General features: G+C 44.5%; 1 protein-coding gene across 2 annotated transcripts in view; it reads left to right on the top strand.

Annotated features, from left to right (window-relative positions):
• The first annotated feature begins 2681 nt into the window (after nucleotides 1–2681).
• The window catches only part of tmtopsa (teleost multiple tissue opsin a), a 27868-nt gene continuing 8049 nt past the window's right edge, over nucleotides 2682–22500 (top strand). The window contains exons 1-4 of one of the 2 annotated variants that reach the window (XM_017494966.3): nucleotides 2738–2772; nucleotides 2978–3521; nucleotides 8431–8759; nucleotides 19061–19294. In XM_017494966.3, coding sequence (XP_017350455.2) covers nucleotides 3032–3521; nucleotides 8431–8759; nucleotides 19061–19294 — 1053 coding nt within the window. In that variant the 5' untranslated portion in view covers nucleotides 2738–2772; nucleotides 2978–3031. Of the gene's footprint in view, nucleotides 3522–8430; nucleotides 8760–19060; nucleotides 19295–22500 lie in introns of both variants that reach the window. The other variant, XM_017494965.3, reaches the window with a different exon arrangement.

Here is a 22500-nt window from a genome sequence, read left to right as displayed (position 1 = left end):
ATATATACTGCGGTTTATAGGTTTAGGTATAAGTTTATATGCATGTAGGTATGAAGGGGTTTGAGGATTCTGATTTCTATGTAACTTGAAAAGCTGTGTGTGTGTGTCATTAACTTCAAGAGAAAAGAGAAGGTGGTGAGGGAACGACCTTAAGTTACAGCTTTGCCTCTGATCATTACAAAAGCGCTCACTCTGGAGACCTTTTCCATAAATGTTAAAGAAAGAAACCTCTCCTTTACAGAAAAACTTGAGGGGGGCGGGACGGGGGAGCACAAGACATTTAGAAAAATGTATGAATGACTCTTTATTGATCACATATACATTGCAGAACAGTGAAATTGTTTTCTTCGGATATCCCAGCATGTTAGGAAGTTGGGATCGGAGCGCCGGGTTAGCCATGATACAGCGCCCCCTGGAGCAGTCAGGGTTAGGGGCGTTGCTCAAGAGTCCAACAGTGGCAGCGTGGCAGTGCTGGGGCGTGAACCCTCAACCTTCCGATCAGTAACCGAGAGCCTTAACCACCAAGCCACCACTGCCCCATACATACAGTACAACGCCATGTGGATTTCAAAACAAAACAAAAAAATGAAACCCTTGCGTCCGTCCGAATGAGATCTCACTCCTGCAGAGTATAATCACAGTTCTACGCGAGGAAAAGCTTTAATCAAAACACTCTGCAATTAAATCTTTTCGCCTCCGGCTCCTATTTAATACGCAAAGCCTGCTGTGGTGTGCAAAAAGGAAAAAATGAGACTCAACATCTCAGACGTGAGAAAATTGGAACATTTATACACCGTCTAGCAGCAACAATTAATAAATAATGAATAATGCTCATGGGTTTCTGGCCCGTCTAGAACACTCAGGTTTAAGATGAATAGTTTCCTCACGTAAGCTTACTTGAAGGGTTTATACTTGCTGTTTCACCTGAACTGAATATTTAACCGAGACCGCAGTGTCACCGGTGTTTTCTTCTCCTTTGAATATTAGCGTGGATGGCTTGAATTTCTCTAGAATAGATCATGAAGCCTGTCCTGCTCTTTATATTAGTGCCGTGATTAGTAGTAATACTAGCAGACAAATTCCACACGCATTCTAAGGGACAAAAAAAAAAAAAAAAGACAACATTGGTTACTAAGCCATAATTATGAGATGATAAGTGATGAATTTGAGATACTGTTGGTATTGTTGAAAGGTGTCTGTGTGTACACGGGCTAGTCTACGCGTATGGGTTTCATCTCTTGGCCAGAATGGTTCTATAACGTCAGACGACGTCACAGAATTATGACTTGGTATCTCATAATTGTCATATAATGGAGGCACTGATGGATGCAATTGCAGGTAAAGCAATATCAAAGACGGTCACGTGCCGATTATAGGATGCCAAATCAAAGTCTTATATCGTATCAGAGTGCACGTTATCAAATACTGAATCGTTGGCTTATGGATAGAAACGTACTGAATCTCATCCTTGCAGATTCAGTGCCATCGTCAAATATCGAATCACTGCCTTATGACTCGAAACGGAATCGTATCATATCAGCAGATTTCATGGTATCGGTATTATCAAATATTGAATCGTTGAAATATGAATCAAATATTGAATCGTTGAAATATGAATCAAATATTGAATCGTTGCAATATGAATCAAATATTGAATCGCTGAAATAGGAATCAAATATTGAATCGTATTACACTGTATCATAGCAGATTCAGAGGCACAGTCAAACAGCAAATCATTGCCTTATGAATCGAAATCCGTCAGATTGTACCATAGCAATTTTTAGTGGTATCAACGAAGAATTGCTCGAAGAATTGAAATCGTATCTTATGTGGTTTCATATGGTGCGAAAGCCTGAGTTTTACACCCCGAGTTAAAAGCGGCTCCAGTGAAAGTTCAGGACCACGGACAGCAGTTTTGTGTCGTTATGACTAATGAAGGATGCTCCTACAGGCGCAGTGTGTCCCCTCATTAAGACTGGAGTGGGTCTAATTTAAACTCACTAAAATATGACCCTCAGCCCAGGATCCAGACAGGATAGCGCACTCATCAATGAAGGTGAAAATTTATTCTAGACATCCTCCAGAATTGACACACAAAATGTCCTCCAATCCAGACCAGACACTTACTCAGCTGTAGATTTCACTGTGTAGTGCAATCTAAAGTCCAATAATGCTGCAAAATAGGACTGGGAATGTGTAACTGTCAACACAGAAGCCAAAGCTGAGTAGTACAACAAAAAAAGACATTAATCCAGATGAAACAAAATCGATTCAAGTCATTTATGACTTTTAGGAAAAACAGATCATGTGATTGAGGTCATGTCGATAATCGTGTTGCCAGATTTGGTGTTTTTACCATTTGTTCTGCTTTTGCTGGGTCGGTTTTGCTGTGACTTGTTTGTACTTTTAGGCTACAGTTTAAAATGCGTTTGGTGAAGGTGTATTTTTGCTGTAATCCGCTGGAATTTTTTTTTTTAAGAACAATGTGTTGCTCAACACCCCTCAATCAAATCTGACAGTTATTCCTCAATGTCTCGTATAGTGATGCGCGCGCACACACACACACAACACACACACACACACACACACACACACACACACACACACATTTGGGTATTAACTGTAACATTAATCCAAATTGAAAAATTTACAGATTATTAACCAGATTATGGCACATTTTTTATTTTTTATTTTTATATGCGTTAATGTACATGTCAGTGGATGGATACGGCAAACGTGTGTGCGCGCGCGCGTGCGTGTATTTATATCTTGGTGAGGACAAAATGTAACCACAATGACAGGAATATCCGTGACCTTGTGGTGACCTTGTGCCTGGTCCTCGTGAGGACTTTTCTTTAAAAGTTTAATGGCCTCAGAAGGATTGCAAAACAAAATCTCTCTCTCTCTCTCTCTCTGTGTGTGTGTATGTGTGTGTGTGTATGTGTGGGATCCGTCCAATCACCACACGGTGGAGCAGAGCCACTCTAAACTTCTCACCTTCTCATCGAATGAAGCACTAAAACAAAATCGTATGCCAATTTCTGTTCCTTTCCTAAAATCCCTGGGATCTTTCCCTCGAACCCCGAGCACAAATACAACCGTTTCATTCCCGCACGTGAACTCGCGGAACTGTGTGTGCGTGTGTCAATGCGCGCGGCCGGCGATGGTTTGGTCCAACGGGAGCGCGGGCGGCTGCTGCGGATCCCCGGAGTATGTCTCGGACACCGGAGCAGCACGCGACTCCGAGCTCAGCCTGAGCCCGACCGGACACTCGGTGGTGGCTGCGTGCCTCGGGCTCATCTCCACCGTCGGCTTTGTGAACAATCTGCTGGCGCTCGTGCTGTTCGGCCGCCACAAGGCGCTGCGCTCTCCCATCAACCTGCTGCTCATAAACATCTCACTGAGCGACATGCTCGTGTGCGCGCTGGCCACGCCGTTCAGCCTCGCCGCCAGCACGCGCGGACGATGGCTTGCCGGACGCACCGCGTGCGTGTGGTACGGCTTCGCCAATTCGCTCTTCGGTGAGTATGCGCCGTGTCTCGTGCTCGTTTCAGCTTTTTTTTTTACAGCGTGCTACGGGTCTCACTTTACATGAACGGCATTGATCAGCGCGAGGAAAGTTGCATGTGCGCTCTCAGGCATTCCTCATCACAGGCGCGGTCCCATCAAGTACCTTTAGTACACCTTACCTATCAATTTAAAGCTACTCTAATCCCATATTGCACGTGAAATGCATATTCAAAAGGCAAAAAGGAAAATGACCTTTCTTCGTCGTTGTGATGGTACTCTCAAGGGTACACATTTGGTCCCTTTAGTACCTTTTTAGGTTGTATATTTTACCCAGAATTCCCCATAATACAGTACAGTTCATTTACCCGGTACCTTCTACCATTTCCAGGTGAAATTTAGCCTACTGTACAGCCTACTGTCCCCCTGAAGGTACCGCCTCAGAAACAAGGAAAGGTACAGTTTAGTACCCTTTTTCTGAGACTGTGAGGTACGCTCTTAAAATGAATTCTTAGTAAGAAATTCCAAAATGGATTCACATTACGCATTACAAGCATTCACTGCTCACTCTCAGAAATAAAGGTACTAAACAGTACCATTCCTTATCACTGGGATAGTACCATCAAGCGTACACATTTAGTACCATTAGTACCGTATCTCTTACATAGGGGAATGTCATGCTGGCCTACGTGTAAAGCTTTACTCTTAAAATAAAAAGGAATTACGGTCCGTTTATTTACCTTAGAGCATTTTAAAGGTACTAGAGTATATCCAGAGTATCTCCATATTAAAGGTAAAACGTGGACACCATTGAGGGTACCACCCCAGCGACTAGGAAAAGTACAGTTTAGTACCCTTGTTTTGAGCCTGTCAGGTGCACTCGTAATAATCATCCCAAACGTGTTTACATTATGCTACGACTGTTCCCTGCTCACTCTCAGAGCTATTAGTACCTTATGTACCTTTTAGTACTTTTATCTTGTAACTAGAAAGTAGGCCTACCTGGACCAAGGAAAGGTATAGTTCAGTACCCTTTTGTACATAAATGCATTTTTAAAAATTATGATGTCACTGTTTAATTAATTAATTAATTAATGTAATTGTTGGCAAACCGCTGAGGTACAACAGGAATAAACCATGTGCGGTTGTAGGACAGTAATCACTTCACAGGTTGGTAAAATACTTCCCGAATACTTCTTCAGGACTGGACTTTAATTTTAACATTCACCTCCCTGTATGTCCCACCTGCTAGTCGTCCATCTGCTTCACCCTTTGACCCTGTCGCCCTTTTTTTCTCGGTTTATCTGTCTCTACCTCCTCAGCGTACCAGCTAAATTCTCCCTCCATTAAGCTGTACTTGAACCCAGAACTCGGTTAATGACGCACCCAGCAGAGACGGGCGGGACCAGCAGGAACAGCTCGGCTTAACAGAAACGCACACAATTTATCCCTTGTTGTTATACTCCAAGTGTAGTCGATCAGCCGTGAAAACCTGCTCTTTTTTAATTTTAATGCAGCTCGGAAAGTAATACAAGGAAGCTTGATTCAGCGTGTAATTTGCATGTTTAAATCATCAACACGCATTCAGCATTCAGCACGTTAGAGCGCACTCGGCCTCGTTCATCAGTCTCGGCGAAATCTTCCTGCCAGGTTTACAACAGTCTGCTGTAAAAGTAATGCTGAAGTTGATTTACATTGAGCCACGCCCACGAGACTCCATAAAAGGCAACGCTCATAGTCCTGCTCAGATCGGCCAGTAATGCAGCTCAGCCGCTGCAGTGAGTCAGCTAGCTAGCTAGCTAGCTACACACGCGCTAACTCTGCCTCCTTTTATAGGGTGCCATTACTTTTGTCCAAATTGAATGGCTAGTCTCATTTTTCTTTGAATCGATTCGGATTTGTTCTGGTGAGCGTTCTCGGCGATTTAAATAAGTGAGTTAAGCTTGTCAGCGTGGTCTCCGGATAAGATCGCGGCACCCGTTTTATTCCTTTACTTCAGTGAGTCTGTTTTACATTTTGATTCGTTGTCGAGAATTGTCACTAGATATTCTTTGGCTTAGGATGCGACGTCGACGCGATGAGTGCGGCGTTATGGGGGAAAACACGCAATTCAACGGGTATATTTTCTTCAGAAGTGAGTTCAAGTCACCGGAATGTTCTTTCGCTGTGCTCGACCGTAATAAAAACGATGCAGAATTAGCCAGGGACAAAGTCATAACTCTGATCTGTTTTAGGATAGAACAGTTCGTTCTCATAACACACACACACACGCACACGCACACACCTTAGAGTTGAGATTTTACCGCTCTAGCCGTTCGATTCGGCAAACTTGTTCCTTCTCGCAGACTGAAAAGAAGAATGTTTCGTTCAGATCCAGCAGAAGGAGGTCAGGAATTTTTTTTTTTTTTTAGTTCTAATCACATTAAATTTAATGAGCATGAAGTACACTGTTATGTTCTCGCTGGATGTCATTCTCCGAGCTCGTCTTTTAATTTGCATTCGATTGACACCGTTTTTTCATCAGAGATGCTCTCAGCATATGCTCCAGCTGTTTGCGTAACCGGATTCATAACACGTGGCAGGTTTCAGATGTCAGAGGAGGAACTCTGGACTACAGTTCCCAGCAGCCACTGCACCTTACGACATCACAGTCACATGACCACCTGCACCTGAATCCCGTTTTTGATAACGAGCGCTCGTGCGTTAAAGTCCGTTTCAGACAGATTTGAAATGGTGTGAAATCACTGATTTGGTGAAGTTTTCGGTCTGGAAGGAGTCTCCGGTGTCAGGGTTTTGAAACGTTCGGAAGATTTACGTGTTCGCAAGATCTCCAGAACAGAGGTGTGTACGCTTGGGGATTTCTCTGTAACATGACAAGCTTTTTCTTCTTTTGGTTCTTATTAACGTCGACAGAGGAAGTGACCACCCATCCATCTTCTATACCGCTTATCCTACAGGGTCACGGGGAACCTGGAGTCTATCCCAGGGAGCATCGGGCACGAGGCGGGGTACACCCTGGACGGGGTGCCAATCCATCGCAGGGCACAATCACACACACACCCATTCATACACTACGGACACTTTAGACACGCCAATCAGCCTACCGTGCATGTCTTTGGACTGGGGGAGGAAACCGGAGTACCCGGAGGAAACCCCCGCAGCACGGGGAGAACATACAAACTCCGCACACACAGGTGCACGGTGGGAATCGAACCCCCGACCCTGGAGGTGTGACGCGAACGTGCAAACCACTGAAACATATATGATGTTACAATAATGAAATATACGTAACGTTACGGCTCCTACAGTCGTAATGTAATGATTACTCGATTGGACGGAATTAAAAATATTATTAATAGAAAGTATACCTTTTTTTTTCCATAGAAATCTAATTAAGAAAGGTGACGACGATTTTATTTTTTGATGAATATTTTACTCGGGTTAATCAATACGGTACACGTCCCCTAAAACAATACTGAAGTATAGTAAGGAAGTATTAAAGCGTAAGTTAAGTACTTTTGGTTGCTAGCATTTGTCCGGTGTGGTTATTCGAATAAACACTATTTCATCAGTAGGTTTTAGACGTCGATAAACCCGTACGTGTCGTGCTTTACACTAAAGCGGCGAATCGATCGAGCACTTTTACTTCTCTTCGTCCGAATTTATGCGCATCAGATAAAGTAATCAAAGCAATTCAGTAAAAAAAAACAACAACAACAGCAGGGACGTGTTCAAAATGGCGGCGGAGTTGATCCGCCTTTAAATGACATCAGGATTGCAGTTACATACTAAGAGATCAGAACAGGTAGCTGTAAGTTTGAGCTTCTCTTTCTGGACATGTTTGGCAGGCCTTCAGCTGAATCGATCCGAGCACACTGCAGAATGTTTCCCCTCCGAGCCTCGGGTGATTCATAATTGCTGTGAATTTGCTCATGCTCATGTGTGCGCATAAACCAAACAAAACAAGTCGAAGAAAATATTCCCAACATTTCCCTGGTGACATCCGAAGCCCGTTTTCTTGTCACGTGTCGTGTTTTCACTCGGCTTTATGTTATTAAATCTAGCTTCCGTGATATCCAGCACGTCGCGGTGAGATCGATTAAACGGCATTAAAACTAGCGCACGTCTGGCGTTGGACAGAAAACCTTTGCTGTGTTCTCGTTCAGATTTGTCGTCGACTCGCGTACGGGCCGCCCGACCGTTCTCAGCTCCGGGCACTCTAATTAAAATGGAATCGTCACGAGTACAAATATTTGTCATTACTTTTGAAGATGATCCACAGAGAAATGGAAAACCCAGGTCCATCTGTCGTCCCGGTGTGGTTACGCGTCTGAACGGAAGAAGCGTCCGTCCGAAGCGGTGCACCGATCGCCTGTTTGAGCGCCGGTTGCCAGACGAATAGAAATGAACCCGCGCAGTTTAGTGGAAAATTGTAGAAAATCTTCCCGTTTTTGACGGGAACCATCGTTTGAGTTCTCGTTGTGAAGCTCTACTTGAAATCCCGAGTTTCTTTCGAGTCTTTTTTACGCAGGACGTTTACGGTTACGTCAGAAGGGCCTTCGGGATCCGGAAGCTTGTGGCCAGAAAAGTGTAAAAAGCTAGCGTGCAAGCGTACGTGCTGAAACTAGCAACGTTCACTGTAAAAATCGGGTCGTTTGGGTTATTTCCTCAAGAGTCTGACTTTTATTTCCGTAGTATTTGTCTTTCACCGCAACATTTACGGTGCGTAATTGGACTTTTAGGAACATGGTTGGAACTTTGAGGAACGGGGACCCTCGTACTGCGTTGAACCCTTGTACTATTGAGATATTTGCTTTCTTCGTACCTTGGGTAACAGGAACGTTGAACCCTACCCTTTAAACCCGCCCACTTTAAACCTCTAAATCTTATGATGATAATGTATCCCATCATGCATGTCTGCAGGCATTGTGTCACTCATCTCCCTGGCGGTGCTTTCCTACGAGCGCTACTGTACCATGATGTGTCCGGCCAAGCCTGACGTCACCAACTACACTAAAACTGCAGTCGGAGTTGTGCTGTCCTGGGTCTACTCCCTCGTATGGACGTTGCCGCCGTTCTTCGGTTGGAGTCGCTACGGACCCGAAGGGCCCGGAACCACCTGCTCGGTGGACTGGGTGACCAAGACGGCCAACAACATCTCCTACATCATCTGCCTCTTTGTCTTCTGCCTCATCCTACCATTCCTCGTCATCGTATACTCTTATGGGAAGCTGCTGCATGCTATCAAACAGGTAAGACGTCTTGGTTTGTTCAGAAAGCTTGAACGTTACAGGATATCGCTTCACTTTGTACTGACCAATGGGCTTCGAAGCGGGTTTAATAACTCGGAAGCCGAAAGCAAATAGCCTAGACGGTCGCATCGGATGGAAACACGCTGACTTGGGGTTACGTTTAGTATTCATCCCTGATCAAAATCAACATCTAACATGCAACACACTGTTTATTTTCTTAATTATCCCGTCGCCATGCGCTAATACGACGCCGGCCGGGTTTCCACCGAGTTTCCTGCAGAGTCTGATAGAAACAGTTTGAAGTCTCCATCTCCGTTTATTAATAGCACCCCGTTGTGCTCGAGACGTTTCTTTTCCCCCCTCATGAACCCTTGAAAGTGTCCTCACAACGTGAGCTAATAAAGCTGACTCAAATTTTCCCCGTTTAATAAAGCACCGCTCAGACTGTACGACAAGGTGAGAGCCGTATCACTTAATCTCCTTTACACCCTGACAACCTTGATAAGGAACGACCAATCACAGAAGGGGAAACGACGGGGGGGGGGGGTGCGTGTCAGGACGAATCCACTTCCCTGCAGCGCTATGTTCTATTTGTGGTGGTGTGAGTTATGGGTCTCTCGCCTCTCTACGCAACAGCTGCTCTTGAGGGCGGGAAAATAATCAATGGCACACTGTTGAGTTACAGCTACAGTTGTTTATTTGTCTAAAACACCACATAAACACAGAAGTCTTTTATTCCTTTTACATCACCGTCATTTGCCGACGCTTGCGTTTTTAAAACGATTGACGGACGTCGTCGTTTTTATCCGTTTATAGTTACGTTGGAACGTTGTCCGAATAACAAGGTATCACTTGTGAGAAATCCCAAAGCACAAAAAGTCCTGAAGACGTTCCCGTGGCGGAAAACCTGCTCGGTGTTACAAAGTGCTGACACTGGAGACTCCTTACATGAACGCCTCCATACAGAAAGCACCAGCACGTCAACGATTATACGATTTACTTTGGTAAATAAAAACCAAAAATCGGTTTATTATTATGGTCGGGTTACGTTGTGCGGTCCACCATACAGCACAGGTCCCGATGAATGAGTCGTTACTATAGAAACGATAAAATTAACCTGTGATTCGGACTACAACCAGAGTTGCTCTCGGGGAAAATTTCCCGCCCGATCAGAATCGAGAATTCGACGGCGCCGAGGTGTAAATACTTCTTGAGGGCTTCATGCAAGGTTTCTAGCGCTTTCCATCTCTAATTACTCGTAATAACTCTTGAACGGAGTCCGTAGCACAACACCCCCCCCCCCCCCCGCAAATACTCATGCGTTTGCTCAAGTGGAGAAAATAATAGCCAGTCGTAATAATGAGCACTTTGTTGTTTACTTCAAAGTCCAAGATAAAAGCGTTTTTTTTTTTTTTTTTTTTTTTTTTTTTTTTTTTTAATCTCTCTCCCGGTTTCTGACAGTGCGATATAGATGAACAGAGCAGATGTGTGTGTTTTCGCTGGATTACCAAAAAAAAAAAAAGGTTTTAAGCGTGTCGTTAAAATAGTTTGACGCTGACGCAAAGGTCCAGCTGTTACTCGGTGCGGTAGACATGACGTGTAATTAAAGCACGAGGTAATGCATTTAATGGATGTTGCTCTCGTGTAAAATTGTGTCTGAAAGATCCGAACGATTTTCCAATTTGCCTTGAATAACGGGTCGTTTTTCCGCTTTCTTCACCGCACCAAGGTTTGAAAACAGAGGTGCCAACATTTACGGTTTAGCCATACGTTTTTCACATCCTGCCATGCCGATATTTCAGGCAGACACCAGAAAACTACCCTTTTCTCTTTTTGTTTGTTTATTTTTTTTTCCAGCTAAAACAGTGTTCACGTGTAATCGAAGCGGTAGAATAAGCAGTTCACCGAAGGGGAAAGGACATGAAAGGGACATCACTGCTAACGTTCACTTTAACTTTGCACCGACGTCCTCCTGTGAGATCACGAACCTTGGTCTTGTGAGGAAGCAGAAAGCCGGGACCGTGGTGACTTCAGTCGGTAAGACGACACGGAGCCGCTTATCGTTAAACGGCGTTCACGACGGACGTTTGCCTCGACGTTTTCTTCTTCTCGGCGCGCATCTGAAAACAGTTAGCCGTCTGATATACGTACTAAACTTACGTCTTTGTCTTTTCTCGTTCAGGCAGAATGCACGCTAGCGTTCAGACATATTACAGATATATGGACGTGGCTTCACATGGAATTTTTGATGACACCACACGCTTTCAAGTGCCTCTCCCGGGAACGCCGGGCATGAGGTGGGAACACACCGTGGATTGGATCGCTTTGCTAATAATTTATTCTGCTCTTGAGTGGCAGGTACCGCAGTCCACGAGTTAGTTTGCAGTCTCAGGTTCTGTATTTCCGCCAACGTTCTTCCTGCTTCTCAGCCCCTAAAGCTGCAGTATTGCTTTCTGTAGGACTGGAGATCAAACCCTTCAGGAAAAAAAAACAACCTCTGGCTTATTGGTTCTTGGGTTATTACTGTCCATCATGGCACGTTCGACGCTTTTAAGCATTCCACACTGAATATACACGCGTCCACCTGCTCGATCGTGACGTTATCCACAGAGCATAGACGGTAGGTACGGAGCTTCGGTTAACGTTCAGAGCACATTCGGAATGGGTTTGAGTCGACAGGAAGGCTACGGTCATATAAATAAGCACGAATTACAACCGTAGCGACTAGAAAAGCATCTCGGAGCGAACGACACTTGGATGACTCCAACAGGGGAGTCATCCAAGTACAGGAATCTGATACGACCGCCCAGCGAGTACAGGTGCACGGAAACCGGACGGCTTCAGCTCCTGCCACGTGATTGGCCGATCGGATAATCGCACGAATGGGTGCAGTGAGGTGGTCAGTGAGCGCGTGTTGACTGTCGAAACAGAAACGAGACTTCGTCTGTACATGCTGTGAGGTGATATGAGCGGGGAAAGCCGACTAGTTTCAAAGTGTCCACAGATCTCTGTGTTCAAAACGCAGCAGTTGTCGTTTATATCGTCGCCTTTGTGCGAACGTAAGATGGAAAAATAAATAAATAAATAAATAAATAAAAACCCCAGACGGTCGAACGCGGAGTCTTTTTGATGACTTTAGAGACATAAAAACAAAAAGATTCCAATAAGGGGACTTTCAACTTTAAAGCAAGAACTGGTATAGAATTTATCCGTCCTGCTGCTGCAGTGTGAAGATTATTTGCTGTGCTACTGAGCACACACACACACACACACACACACACACACAAAACACAACACTGACTGAAAATATGAGCAGATTTAAAAAAAAAACAAAACCTGTCTGCTTTTATGAACAAGAAAATAAAATCAATAATTCATTGTGTTATTTATAGGACTGTAAGAACAGCAAGATGAAAAACCAGGCAGATTTTATCATGTTATTATTACATTTAAAAAAAAAAACAAAAAAAAACACATCTCTGTAGAAAAAGTCCCGCAGTAGTTTTATTACAACCAGATGTGTCTACGCGAGGAGGCAAACTGATGCAGTGCGTTTGAAATGTACATTTAATTTGCTCCGTGGAACCATGTCGGCATCCCACTGTTCAGAAACACACCAGACCCAGGGTAGGTGTACGTGATTTCTTTCATTTTTACACGATCAAGATCACGTTAACATCCGAATAAAACACAGGTGTTCCACGGTACACATCACCCCTAGAGCTCGTCCTCCAAACGCCACCTTCCCGTCACGCTAAGCCACACCCACACCGGCTACACCCATCTCCATCCTGGTTACAGCCGTGTATTTATAGTATTTATACAGCAGTTAGTTCTAGGGATTCAAACCCTCGACCCCGGAGGCGCGAGACGAATCTACCGACATCACAATCGTGTCATTGTACTGAACGCGCGCTCGTGCCTACGGCCGGATCTCATGCGATATTGCTTGAATGAGCACTTGGACCGAATAAGTCAAGACGCTGGGAGCGATCCGAGGACCGTAACCGCCGAGCAGCCCCCGTCTCAACCGCACTAATGGTTTACGAAATAAATAAATAAATAAACAAACGAACAAATAAAAGCCGGCTAAAATCTGAACGTGAAGACGCTTTCCGTGGAGCGACGTGAAACCAAGACATCTGTAACAAAACTTTCTTGACTGTTTCCACCGTTGCATCATGACACACTTGACATTCCCAAGCTTTTCTTCCTCGTTGTGAGGGACTGCTTTCAGAAAGCACACGCAGGCTTCTGGTTTTCATCGTTTGATATATTCAGTATGAAATGAGTGTTGATGCAGTGTAGTTGACCGAAAGCTTTTTGGCAGGCGCGTTACTACTGTAGGATGGTGTCTGTAGGTGTATTCATGGTGTTATAACGATGCAATAAACGCTTCTTGATGAGTCGAGGGAGGAAAGCGCTTGCCATGCGGGTTTCTCCTCCAGCTTCGGGACGGAGACGCGTCTCGTCGTATTCCCGTGCGCCGCGATCAACAGTGCACCGCTTCGGACAAGAGGCCGTCTGTCGTGCTCGACGGTTGTTGGCTTCTGTTGCTGCGGGGAGCGCACAAACTTATGCCGTTTCAGCTGGTGTGCTCAGAGGACTGCGTGATCAGATTTTCAATTTTCTGCGTTGTGGGTGGCGCATGATATTAGCATATATTGGCCTGGAAGGAGACCTGCGTAGGCTGCAGGTTCTCTCTCTCGCTCTCAAAAGGAGTAAATATGTATTTTGTTAGCATTAATACAAGTACTTTAGTTTCAAGAAGTTTAACTCGATGTCCTCCTTGTTGTTCTACAGTTTATTTCCAGCTCTACTAACATGACAACAGTCAGACTTTGGGGAATCAGCAAAGGCACCGTTTTTGCTTTGAGGTCTTGGGGCGGATCTGACGTCTGCGTCCGATGACGCCCTTTTTAACCGACGTGTGCACGCAGTCGAATGGATTTCACACCTCCTCTTTTTTTCCCTCCCTCTATCTCTTGAGAGACTCCTTCCATAAATGCTAAATCGATGTCTTCTCAGCACTAATGAGTTAAGAATTACAAATTTATACGACACACTATACCACACATAGTTTTATCTGGATCTTGTAAGACTTGTACTGACGTGTCGTCCCCCCCCCCAAATATGTGACGGAATTAAAGGTGTTTTCTTCCGAGAAACAGTAATAATGTGGAAGGATCGTTTCGAAGGTGCTGCTTTTCATATCCCATGACATTTATATGAAATCAAGGGCATATTGTTTAATCCTAGCTGCTCCGTCTCTATCTAATAGACGAAAATCTGCCTCTGTAATGCTCCCTGGAGAAGCAATGATTGAATCATTTGCTAATTCCCGAATCTGATCATGTGACGCTCAGTCCGGCCAGCGGAAAACTTTATGAAATTAGTGACACATGTCGGTGTTAATCCGATCAGACCTCATGTTTTGGCTGTGGTCTTGCTACAGTCTTCATCTCACATCCTGTTCCTGAATAAATGATTAAACTCGGAGACGTTCTGTTCACAGTTTTTTGGTTGTTTTTACAGCGAGCCCGGATAACGACTTGCGGCTCTCGTAAATATCGTGCGAGAGGGCAGACGTTTGCCAGCCGTATGAATCTCACCTGCATCTCCTGCTGGGATTATGAATCTTGATCTGTGCGCCGAGGAACTGCATCAAACTGACGATCGAATCTTTCATTTTCACCCACTTACTTTGCACTAGGATTTATGTTACACGTATAATTAGGTCCAGACCAAGCCAGACTTCTAGTTTCTTCTTTCGGTCTTATTTCTGTGAGCCTCTGCTGGGGAATTTCTGGCGCTAGTTTGAGGATTTGCACTTTATTGGAGTCGTATAAGAGATGCTGAGGCAGTTCTTTATCAGAAAGCGCATCTGCTTGCCAAGGCTCGCTCACCAGATGGGTGTTTTATCGGTTGAACTGAATAAATTTGACCTTTTGGTACCGTGACGGTGGACGTACAGTAATCTGCACTAGGGGGCGCTTTGACTAGTCGACAAATACAATCTCTAGTTGCTGATGTGGAGCCAGATGGTATAGAAAGCCTGCGAAGTGTACACCGATCAGCCATAACGTTAAAACCGCTGGCTGGCGAAGTAAATAACATTGATTATCTCGATACAGTGGTACCTGTTAAGGAGTGGGATATACAGTGTTAGGCAGCAAGTGAACGGCCAGTTCTCGAAGTCGATGTGTTGGAAGCAGGAAAAACGGGCAAGCGTAAGGATCTGAGCGACTTTGACAAGGGCCGGATCGTGACGGTTGGACGACTGAGACGTCAGAGCCTCTCCAAAACAGCAGGTCTTGTTGGGTGTTCCTGGTACGCAGTGGTTAGGACCTACCAAACGTGGTCCAAGGAAGGTCCGGTGATAGGGTCTTGGGCGCCCAAGGTGTTGATTAGGCCTTCAAATTCCCCAGATCTCAATATGATCGATCGTCTGTGGGACTTACAGGACTTGCTGCTGTTGTGTTGGTGCCAGATACCACAGCACGCCTCCGGAGATCTCGTTGAGTGCATGCTTCTACAGGTAAGAGCTGTTTTGGTGGCACAAAGGCGACCTGCACAATATCAGGCAGGTGGTCTTAATGTTACGGCCGATCTTTTTCTTTCATGGACCGTTAACACCGAGATCTGTTTTAATCCCCACTTCCACCCTCTCTTGAACTCTACCGAGGCTAGAACTGAACATGGTGGAAAAACGTCTCAGATGCTGATCTAGACATATATAAGGAGCTTCCATGCTGCACGCTCTCAGTTTCAGAATGAACTATTTCACCTGAGCCACTAGCTTGTCACCATAAGAAACGGTACGTCCTCAAATAGTGTAATATCATTCACAGATTCGTCATGTCGTTTATTGCGTCAGTTTATTTACCTAGCGTAAGAAGGCTCTGACGCTGGAGATGTACTTTGCACCATGTATATGACTAAAGTGTGGTTTGCTGCACAGAAAAGACAGCCTAAAAACATTGTCGTCCTGAAACTATTTTCGATTGCAAGTGCACCTGTTACCTTTCGTGTAGTGTCTTATACACGTAGCAGTTTGTGAATGTAAAAGCGTGTGCAAAGTTTCAAAAATCAAAAAAGCGCACGACAAACGGAGTCATCGACTCCCAAAAGAACGAACCGATTCTGAACCGAGTCGTTAGTGATTCCAGACTTCACTTCCTGTACTAGCCGATGTAGGTTTGTAACAAAAAAAAAAAACCCGCCTCTGGTCTTCATCGGCTGCCCGCTGACGGCGCTAGACCGATCACGACAGACCGGGACGTCGGACCGATCAGAGCAGAGTATGCTCTCTGAAAGGAGGAGTTTAGAACGAATCCTTTCGAACGGATCATTGAACGAGTCGTTTGTGACACTTTGGGGAGGGGGGGGGGGGGGGGGATAAAAAAGGTAATGCTGCAGTTTAAATTATGAGCACGTTAAAGTGTTAGTTTTTGTAAATCTATTGTCTGAGACCTTTCAAACAAAATCAGACACGGTTCAAAACCATAAGAGGTGCGCTTTAATTATTTAAAAGATGACTGCTTTTTTTGACTTGTAAAAATAAGCAGCAGCAATTTTGGATGTCATTTCCTGTCATGGAAAACTGGTCATGGCATGAATTCCACACTACAATTTAATTGAATCGTCTCCTGTGGCAATTTGTAAATGATTCCAGATTCATAGAGCGCCTGTGAAAGGATTCAATTGGAATCTAAATTTGGACCGACATTTGACATTTTGTAAAACATTTACATCTCATGTAGAAGATTTCAGCCCACGTTTGTGTGTGTTCGACCCACATGTATTACTAACGTTTGCCAAAAACCATGGAATGACTCACTAGTATTTGGTGTCCTGATAATTTATGAATCTGGTGCCACGTTGCAGTGATGAGTGATGAGAGTTGAACGTGAGCCAGACGGAGCCGAGTGTATGAGAGATTGTACTTATGTCTCGCTGAACGAGTTGGACTATGATGGCATGTTATCTTTCACAGGAAATTCTGTTCTTCAAATGTGGGGAATGCGAAAGATCATGAGAATAATAACAAGCATATCTTGCGTACCAGGCTGCTGTCGCGAACAATAAATCGATAATAATATCCGTCGAGTCTTGTAGAGTGGAGACCTTTATTTTTCTCATATTACTGTGCGTGAGCGCGGCATATATGGAATTTAATACGTGCCGCAAGTACTGAACGTAACTTTTCAAGAAACGAACGGAAAATGTACGACGAGAACGGAGAGGAACACTCCGAAACTCCGTGGCGAAAATGTAAACAGACAGCGTTCTCTATTATGGGTTTTCTAAGCGGCCTTCCCGCTAATCGTGGTTCATGAATTTTCATTTACACGTTCAAAGTTTACTGTACAAGCCTCTCGTGTGGGCGGGGCTTATCTGCGATTTACTCTCATTGGCTAGTGAGATTCGGATCGACAGCTCGAGTGATGACGAGGCTCCGTGCCGCTCCCGAGAGCTCATCTCGTACGCGTCGTATGAGACTACCCGAACCTCCATATTAATAACGAGCTACCATACCGACTACGTAAGATTTTCATCTAGCAGTTATGGAAGGAGTCTCCAGCGTCAGCACTTTGAAGCGCACTTTGATTAACGTCCAGACACGGAATAAACAGCGGGTGTAGGAATGACTGTTTATAGCCGTACACAGTCACAGGTTCCCCAACCCTGGTCCACGGTGTACCCCCTGACCTGAAAACATTCAAATGTGCAGAACAAGGGATACCCCAGGATCAGGGTCGGGAACCTGTGCTAGTGATAATAGGAACTAACATGATGCTGCATGTTTGGAGCTATTGGCCCTCTCCTCATGTATATATTTGATCCCTAAAAAAAAATAAGTCTCTCCGAGAAGGCTAATGCATACATCTTCATATGTATTCGTTGAAGCGCGGTGCTGTCAGGCTGTAATTCTTAGATCTCTGTTCACGGGAGCTTGAAAATCTCCTATGATTTAATATTTTAATCTCACGTACGAGGCGTTCAAAGCTTTTGCCTACATCTGATCCTCGGGTCCTTGGTACTGTTTGTTGTCACTTTGAGTTCATCAAGGAGAGATCAGAATGACACAAAAGTATAATATCTTCCATTTGATCTCTTTGGGGAAAGTTTGAAAGAAAAAAAGTGCCTAAGCTAGGATACTTTTCAGCTTCTCTAGTGACTTTCAGGACCGTACGGTATAATCGTCCTGCATCGTAATGCTCCTCCAACCGGAACTATAACGAGGCTCCGTGCGTCATTCCATCGCAGCGTACAGAAGGATGGAGATTTGTAGTGGAGATGATGGAGTTTGTATTCGGGTTCGGCCCAACGGTCGCACGAATGTTCACCCAGGGAACGTTTCTCATATTTAGGGTCGGGTCGTGCAGATTTTCACCTCGGAGGTTGCCAGATATAAGAAGAGAAAAACAACATCAAAAGTTTTTGAAAATGGGAATAAAAGGAAATAAATGTACGAGAATTCGACGATATGGCTCCCGCCGTCTTTTCTCTGGCGCTTATAAAAAAAATAGCACTTGATCCAGTACATCCTATTGTTTAGCATTTTTTTTACATTTTTCTTTATTGGGTGCACAAATTAGCGAAGCCGTGAGGCTAATTTAATAACGCAATGCGTTTTTGTTAGTATGATGCGCTCGCCTGTAGAGGAAACATGGGCATGGTTTGGTTTGAAGGATAAACTGACCTAGAACTCGTATGCTACTGTTACAGCTGACTTTAATTTCATTCGTAGCATTATCCGTATAAAAAATTCAGACGTTGGCATAAGCGATGTCCTCTTTCTGGGGAAAAAAAAAAAAAACCCCACAAAAACAATTTTTTTTTAGTGTATTTAAAGCCCAAAAGAGAAAATCAGTTGGAAGGATAGTGTTCATCGTTCCAATACCTTTCCGGAGGCATGAGTATTAGTACTATTTTGGGGGCATGTGGTCTGTTATGTTGGGTTTTCTTTTAAATTGTCACCCAGCTGGATGTTAACTGAGCGAGAGAGAGCGAGAGAGAGTCCTTGAGGAGACGATATTTACCTTCCCAATTGCTGCATTGCTATCGTAAACAGTCATTGAAATGAAAATGATTGAAATGCCGTGTGGTGTGGTGCCTCGTCACCCAAGAAATGAGGCGTCGGACATTTTGCTACCCATGCACGACAGACGACATAATCTGAATATTCAGAGGCGACGGTTGAAAATCGCGTTCTATTTGTGTTACCATTGTATATGATGCACAGAACTTTCAGTCTTGCAGTTCCCGGAATATTCTTCTCCCGTTTGGTCCCGAAGGTGAGCCGCTTGAAGACGTCCACCGGCCGAAAGCGGGAGCATCGTGTCCTCCTCATGGTCCTGACTATGGTGGTATGTTACCTGCTCTGCTGGCTCCCGTATGGCATCATGGCACTGCTGGCTACGTTCGGAGCGCCGGGTCTGGTGACAGCCGAGGCTAGCATCGTGCCCTCGGTCCTGGCCAAGACCAGCACCGTCATCAACCCCGTCATCTACGTGTTCATGAACAAGCAGGTGAGGACGAGGATCTGTCATTGACCTACACTTTTAATATACTTTTAGTTTCCTAACAAATCGTTCTGTTGTTGTTTTTTTGGTCACAGACAAATAAAAAAAATTTAAAAATCGACACTATTGATGTTCCCATTGTGTGGACGCATCTTTTCTGGTGTCATGGATATATAATTGTGAATGTTTAGAGAACCGAAAGTGTTTATTTTATGACATTGCTCTGAAGAACTTTTTCAGGCCTCTCAGTTTGTACAAGCACGGGCCTGTGCGGAAAATTATGTCCATAACTTACGCTGCCATGTTCACCACACCATATAGCATCACTAGAGCACCGTTCGAACCTTTTTTACGAACATGTCAGTTACTTACTAGCTTGTCTTGTAGCTATTGAGTCATATCTGTGATTGTAGATTGGCAAAAGGTGTTCCACGAATAAAAATAGCTGGCTAACATACAACTCGCAGCCTCACAGCGTACACTACGTACCAAGCGTCGTGCTTAACTGAGTGCTAGCTGCTAACTAGCTAGCCTTTAACGATAACTTGCTAGTTAGCCTTAGTCAGTTGCCACTGTATTTTATTCAGTAAACGTCGGTCTATTTGTACAGTAACAGAAAGATTGTTGGCGCTAGTTCATGATCCACAATCAGGTCAGTAGATAAACTAGCAAGTGTTGCTAATAAAAGTCTCAACGTGTGTAGTTTCGTGTTCTTTGTCCAAGCTGAGAAGCTAGTGAGGGACTGGCGTATGCGTATACAAAAGTCCTCGGGCGGTGTGCTAACTTTTTGAGCAGGTAGCACTGACATCATGTAGTCATGTAGCTGTAACAATACCTATAAATAAATTAGCCACGGTCAAGACTCGGTGCTAGCATGAATGATTAAGCTTCCTCTAACTCGTGTAGTGGAAAGGATTCTCGGAGCTCTACGAGGCTCACCGCTTTTCAGATTCTCCCGTGTTTTCTTGGCTTTAAGACCTCGTCTGTATATTAGAAAACAATCCTTGCGTTTCTCTATCATTTCGAGCACTGACAGCAATTTGATTCCCAGCTGTTCTCATTTTCACATATCTGTGCTTGAGGGAGATACTCGGGCCTCGAACGATATTGCACACTTCATGAATGGCGTTCCAGACTAGGATTTGAAAGGATTTTTATTTGCATGGGCGTATGACGGTGGTCTTTTTCATATTAGCCCCACGGGGAATTATTCCTAGCGCGTGTGGTCGAAACCGAGACAGCGAATGAGTAAGGGTGCGATGCCGGCTCACGGTGACCGATTTGCTCTGCACTGCTGTGGAATGATGGCTGACAGAACATGGCCAAAAACGCTACTTTTATAAGATTTCAGGCTAAAAGCACCGGATTCAGGGCTACGCTGGATATTTGTCTAGTCGGTTATCCGCCATCTCGACATCGTGTTAAATGTCAAGCCCCGGAATTGGGAGTGATGAAAGATTTCGCAATTATCACGACGTGAGATTGAAACCCACGCCCCGGCTTTTCATGTAACTTAATTTATCAGTGCTGCCAGATGATAAAGGTATCTAATCCGACCACGTCACTGTTGCGCCTTCATGCGAAAGGATTCGATTCATCATACCATCAGCCAAGCTGTCAGCCGTGTGATTCGACACAGAAGGAAAAGAACGAGTAAAATAGCTGTGCACTCCACGGACATTCAGGAAAAACAAACTCGATGCCCTTAACTAAGAAAAATAAATCAATAATAAAGCGTTAGAAGAGGTCGTTTCTTTGCATGTGGATTTAGATTGGTGTATTTGCCTCTCTTGGGATGTTGTTTGGGTAGACATCACTAATGTCCTGACTGTTGTGAAATAAAACAGCGCAGGACTCTGTGGTATGTTCGCCAAGAAGGCGCCTCACACTGATCTGATGCCAGGGGAAACGGATACAAAACAAGACTCGCTCTTTGATTTGGATTTATTGATTTGGATGCACTGTACAAGTAAGACAGAAGCCGGTCCAAGCACGATGCTGACAGAGGAGCTGAAAGCGATACCACCACTTGATGCCAAGTTCCCACCAGTCGACCGAAAACAAGTGCATGAGCGTTATAGCGTAGGAAGGAACTGAAGGGTTAACATACAATCCTCAAGGGTTCTTCGGAGGTTTACTGATTTCTGAAAAGGAAACCCGTTTTGGACATTTTCGGAAAACGAAGCCCCCTCTAGAGAGACGAACTGAAGAACTCTCTCAAACCAGGCCCAGTCGGTTCTCGTTTTTTTTTTTTTTAACGATCTCCGTGTTAGATGAGCAAAAAACGCAGACTGACTCGTCTCGCCATGTGAATTGGTTTAAGAACCATTGTTCCAGGGCGCAAGATGGGATTCATCTAATACGGGCGACGTACTGCCATGTATTTTGGACAGTAGATGGAATCTGGTGAACCGTAATCGGTTCCAGGCCCATTATGAAACAAATAGATCCGATTCCATGATTCGCCCCAGGAATGAATTGTTTTCCGGGAAATGGAGAAAGATCTCATCTAGCACCCGGGCACGATGGTTCTCAAACCGGCCCACATTTCCGTCCTGTCTCGGTTAGGATGGAGATCGATCTTGGGTTTTCCTCATGGTTCTCCAGTGGACTGGATATGCTAAATCGCCCCTAAAATTTCACACACCCAGTGTTTCTGGGATAGACTCCAAACCCACCGTCACCCAGACCAGGATAAAGCGCTTACTGAAGACGAATAAATGAAACCCCGTAGTCAGTAATTTCCGTTCATTCATTATGTTAATAGGCTGTAACCCACTAAAGACGCCGCATCCGTGGTATGATTTAATAAAATATTCACGGTGGAAGCTTTACATTGCGATAAACACCAGAGGCGATTCTCCTACCCACGTAAATGCGCTCTAATACGTGACCCTTTAATTAGATTTCCGTGTGGGTTATAGAACAGAAAACCCGACGCGAGCCTTTCAAGTCCGCGAGTGTAGAAAACGAAGAAGAAACCAATGCAAGCGATTCTCGTCTTCACCCGGCCACGCTAAACCGATCGGACGGTCGCGCTAATGCATTTTTGTTTGAGAGTGTCTCGAGCTATTTTCATTATGCAACACCACAACATAGTACTGCGGTCAGATCCTGTCCTTCACGTCAACTTTGGAATGACGTTTTCACCAAAAGTAAATCCTCCGTAGGTTCCCTTTGGAGTCCGTGCTCATCATCTCCCGCTTCTTTTA

Source organism: Ictalurus punctatus, chromosome 20 (genome assembly GCF_001660625.3).
Source record: "Ictalurus punctatus breed USDA103 chromosome 20, Coco_2.0, whole genome shotgun sequence".
Taxonomy (NCBI): Eukaryota; Metazoa; Chordata; class Actinopteri; order Siluriformes; family Ictaluridae; genus Ictalurus; species Ictalurus punctatus.
Note: the sequence above shows the minus strand (reverse complement) of the source record. Positions and strands in the feature narration are given on the sequence as shown.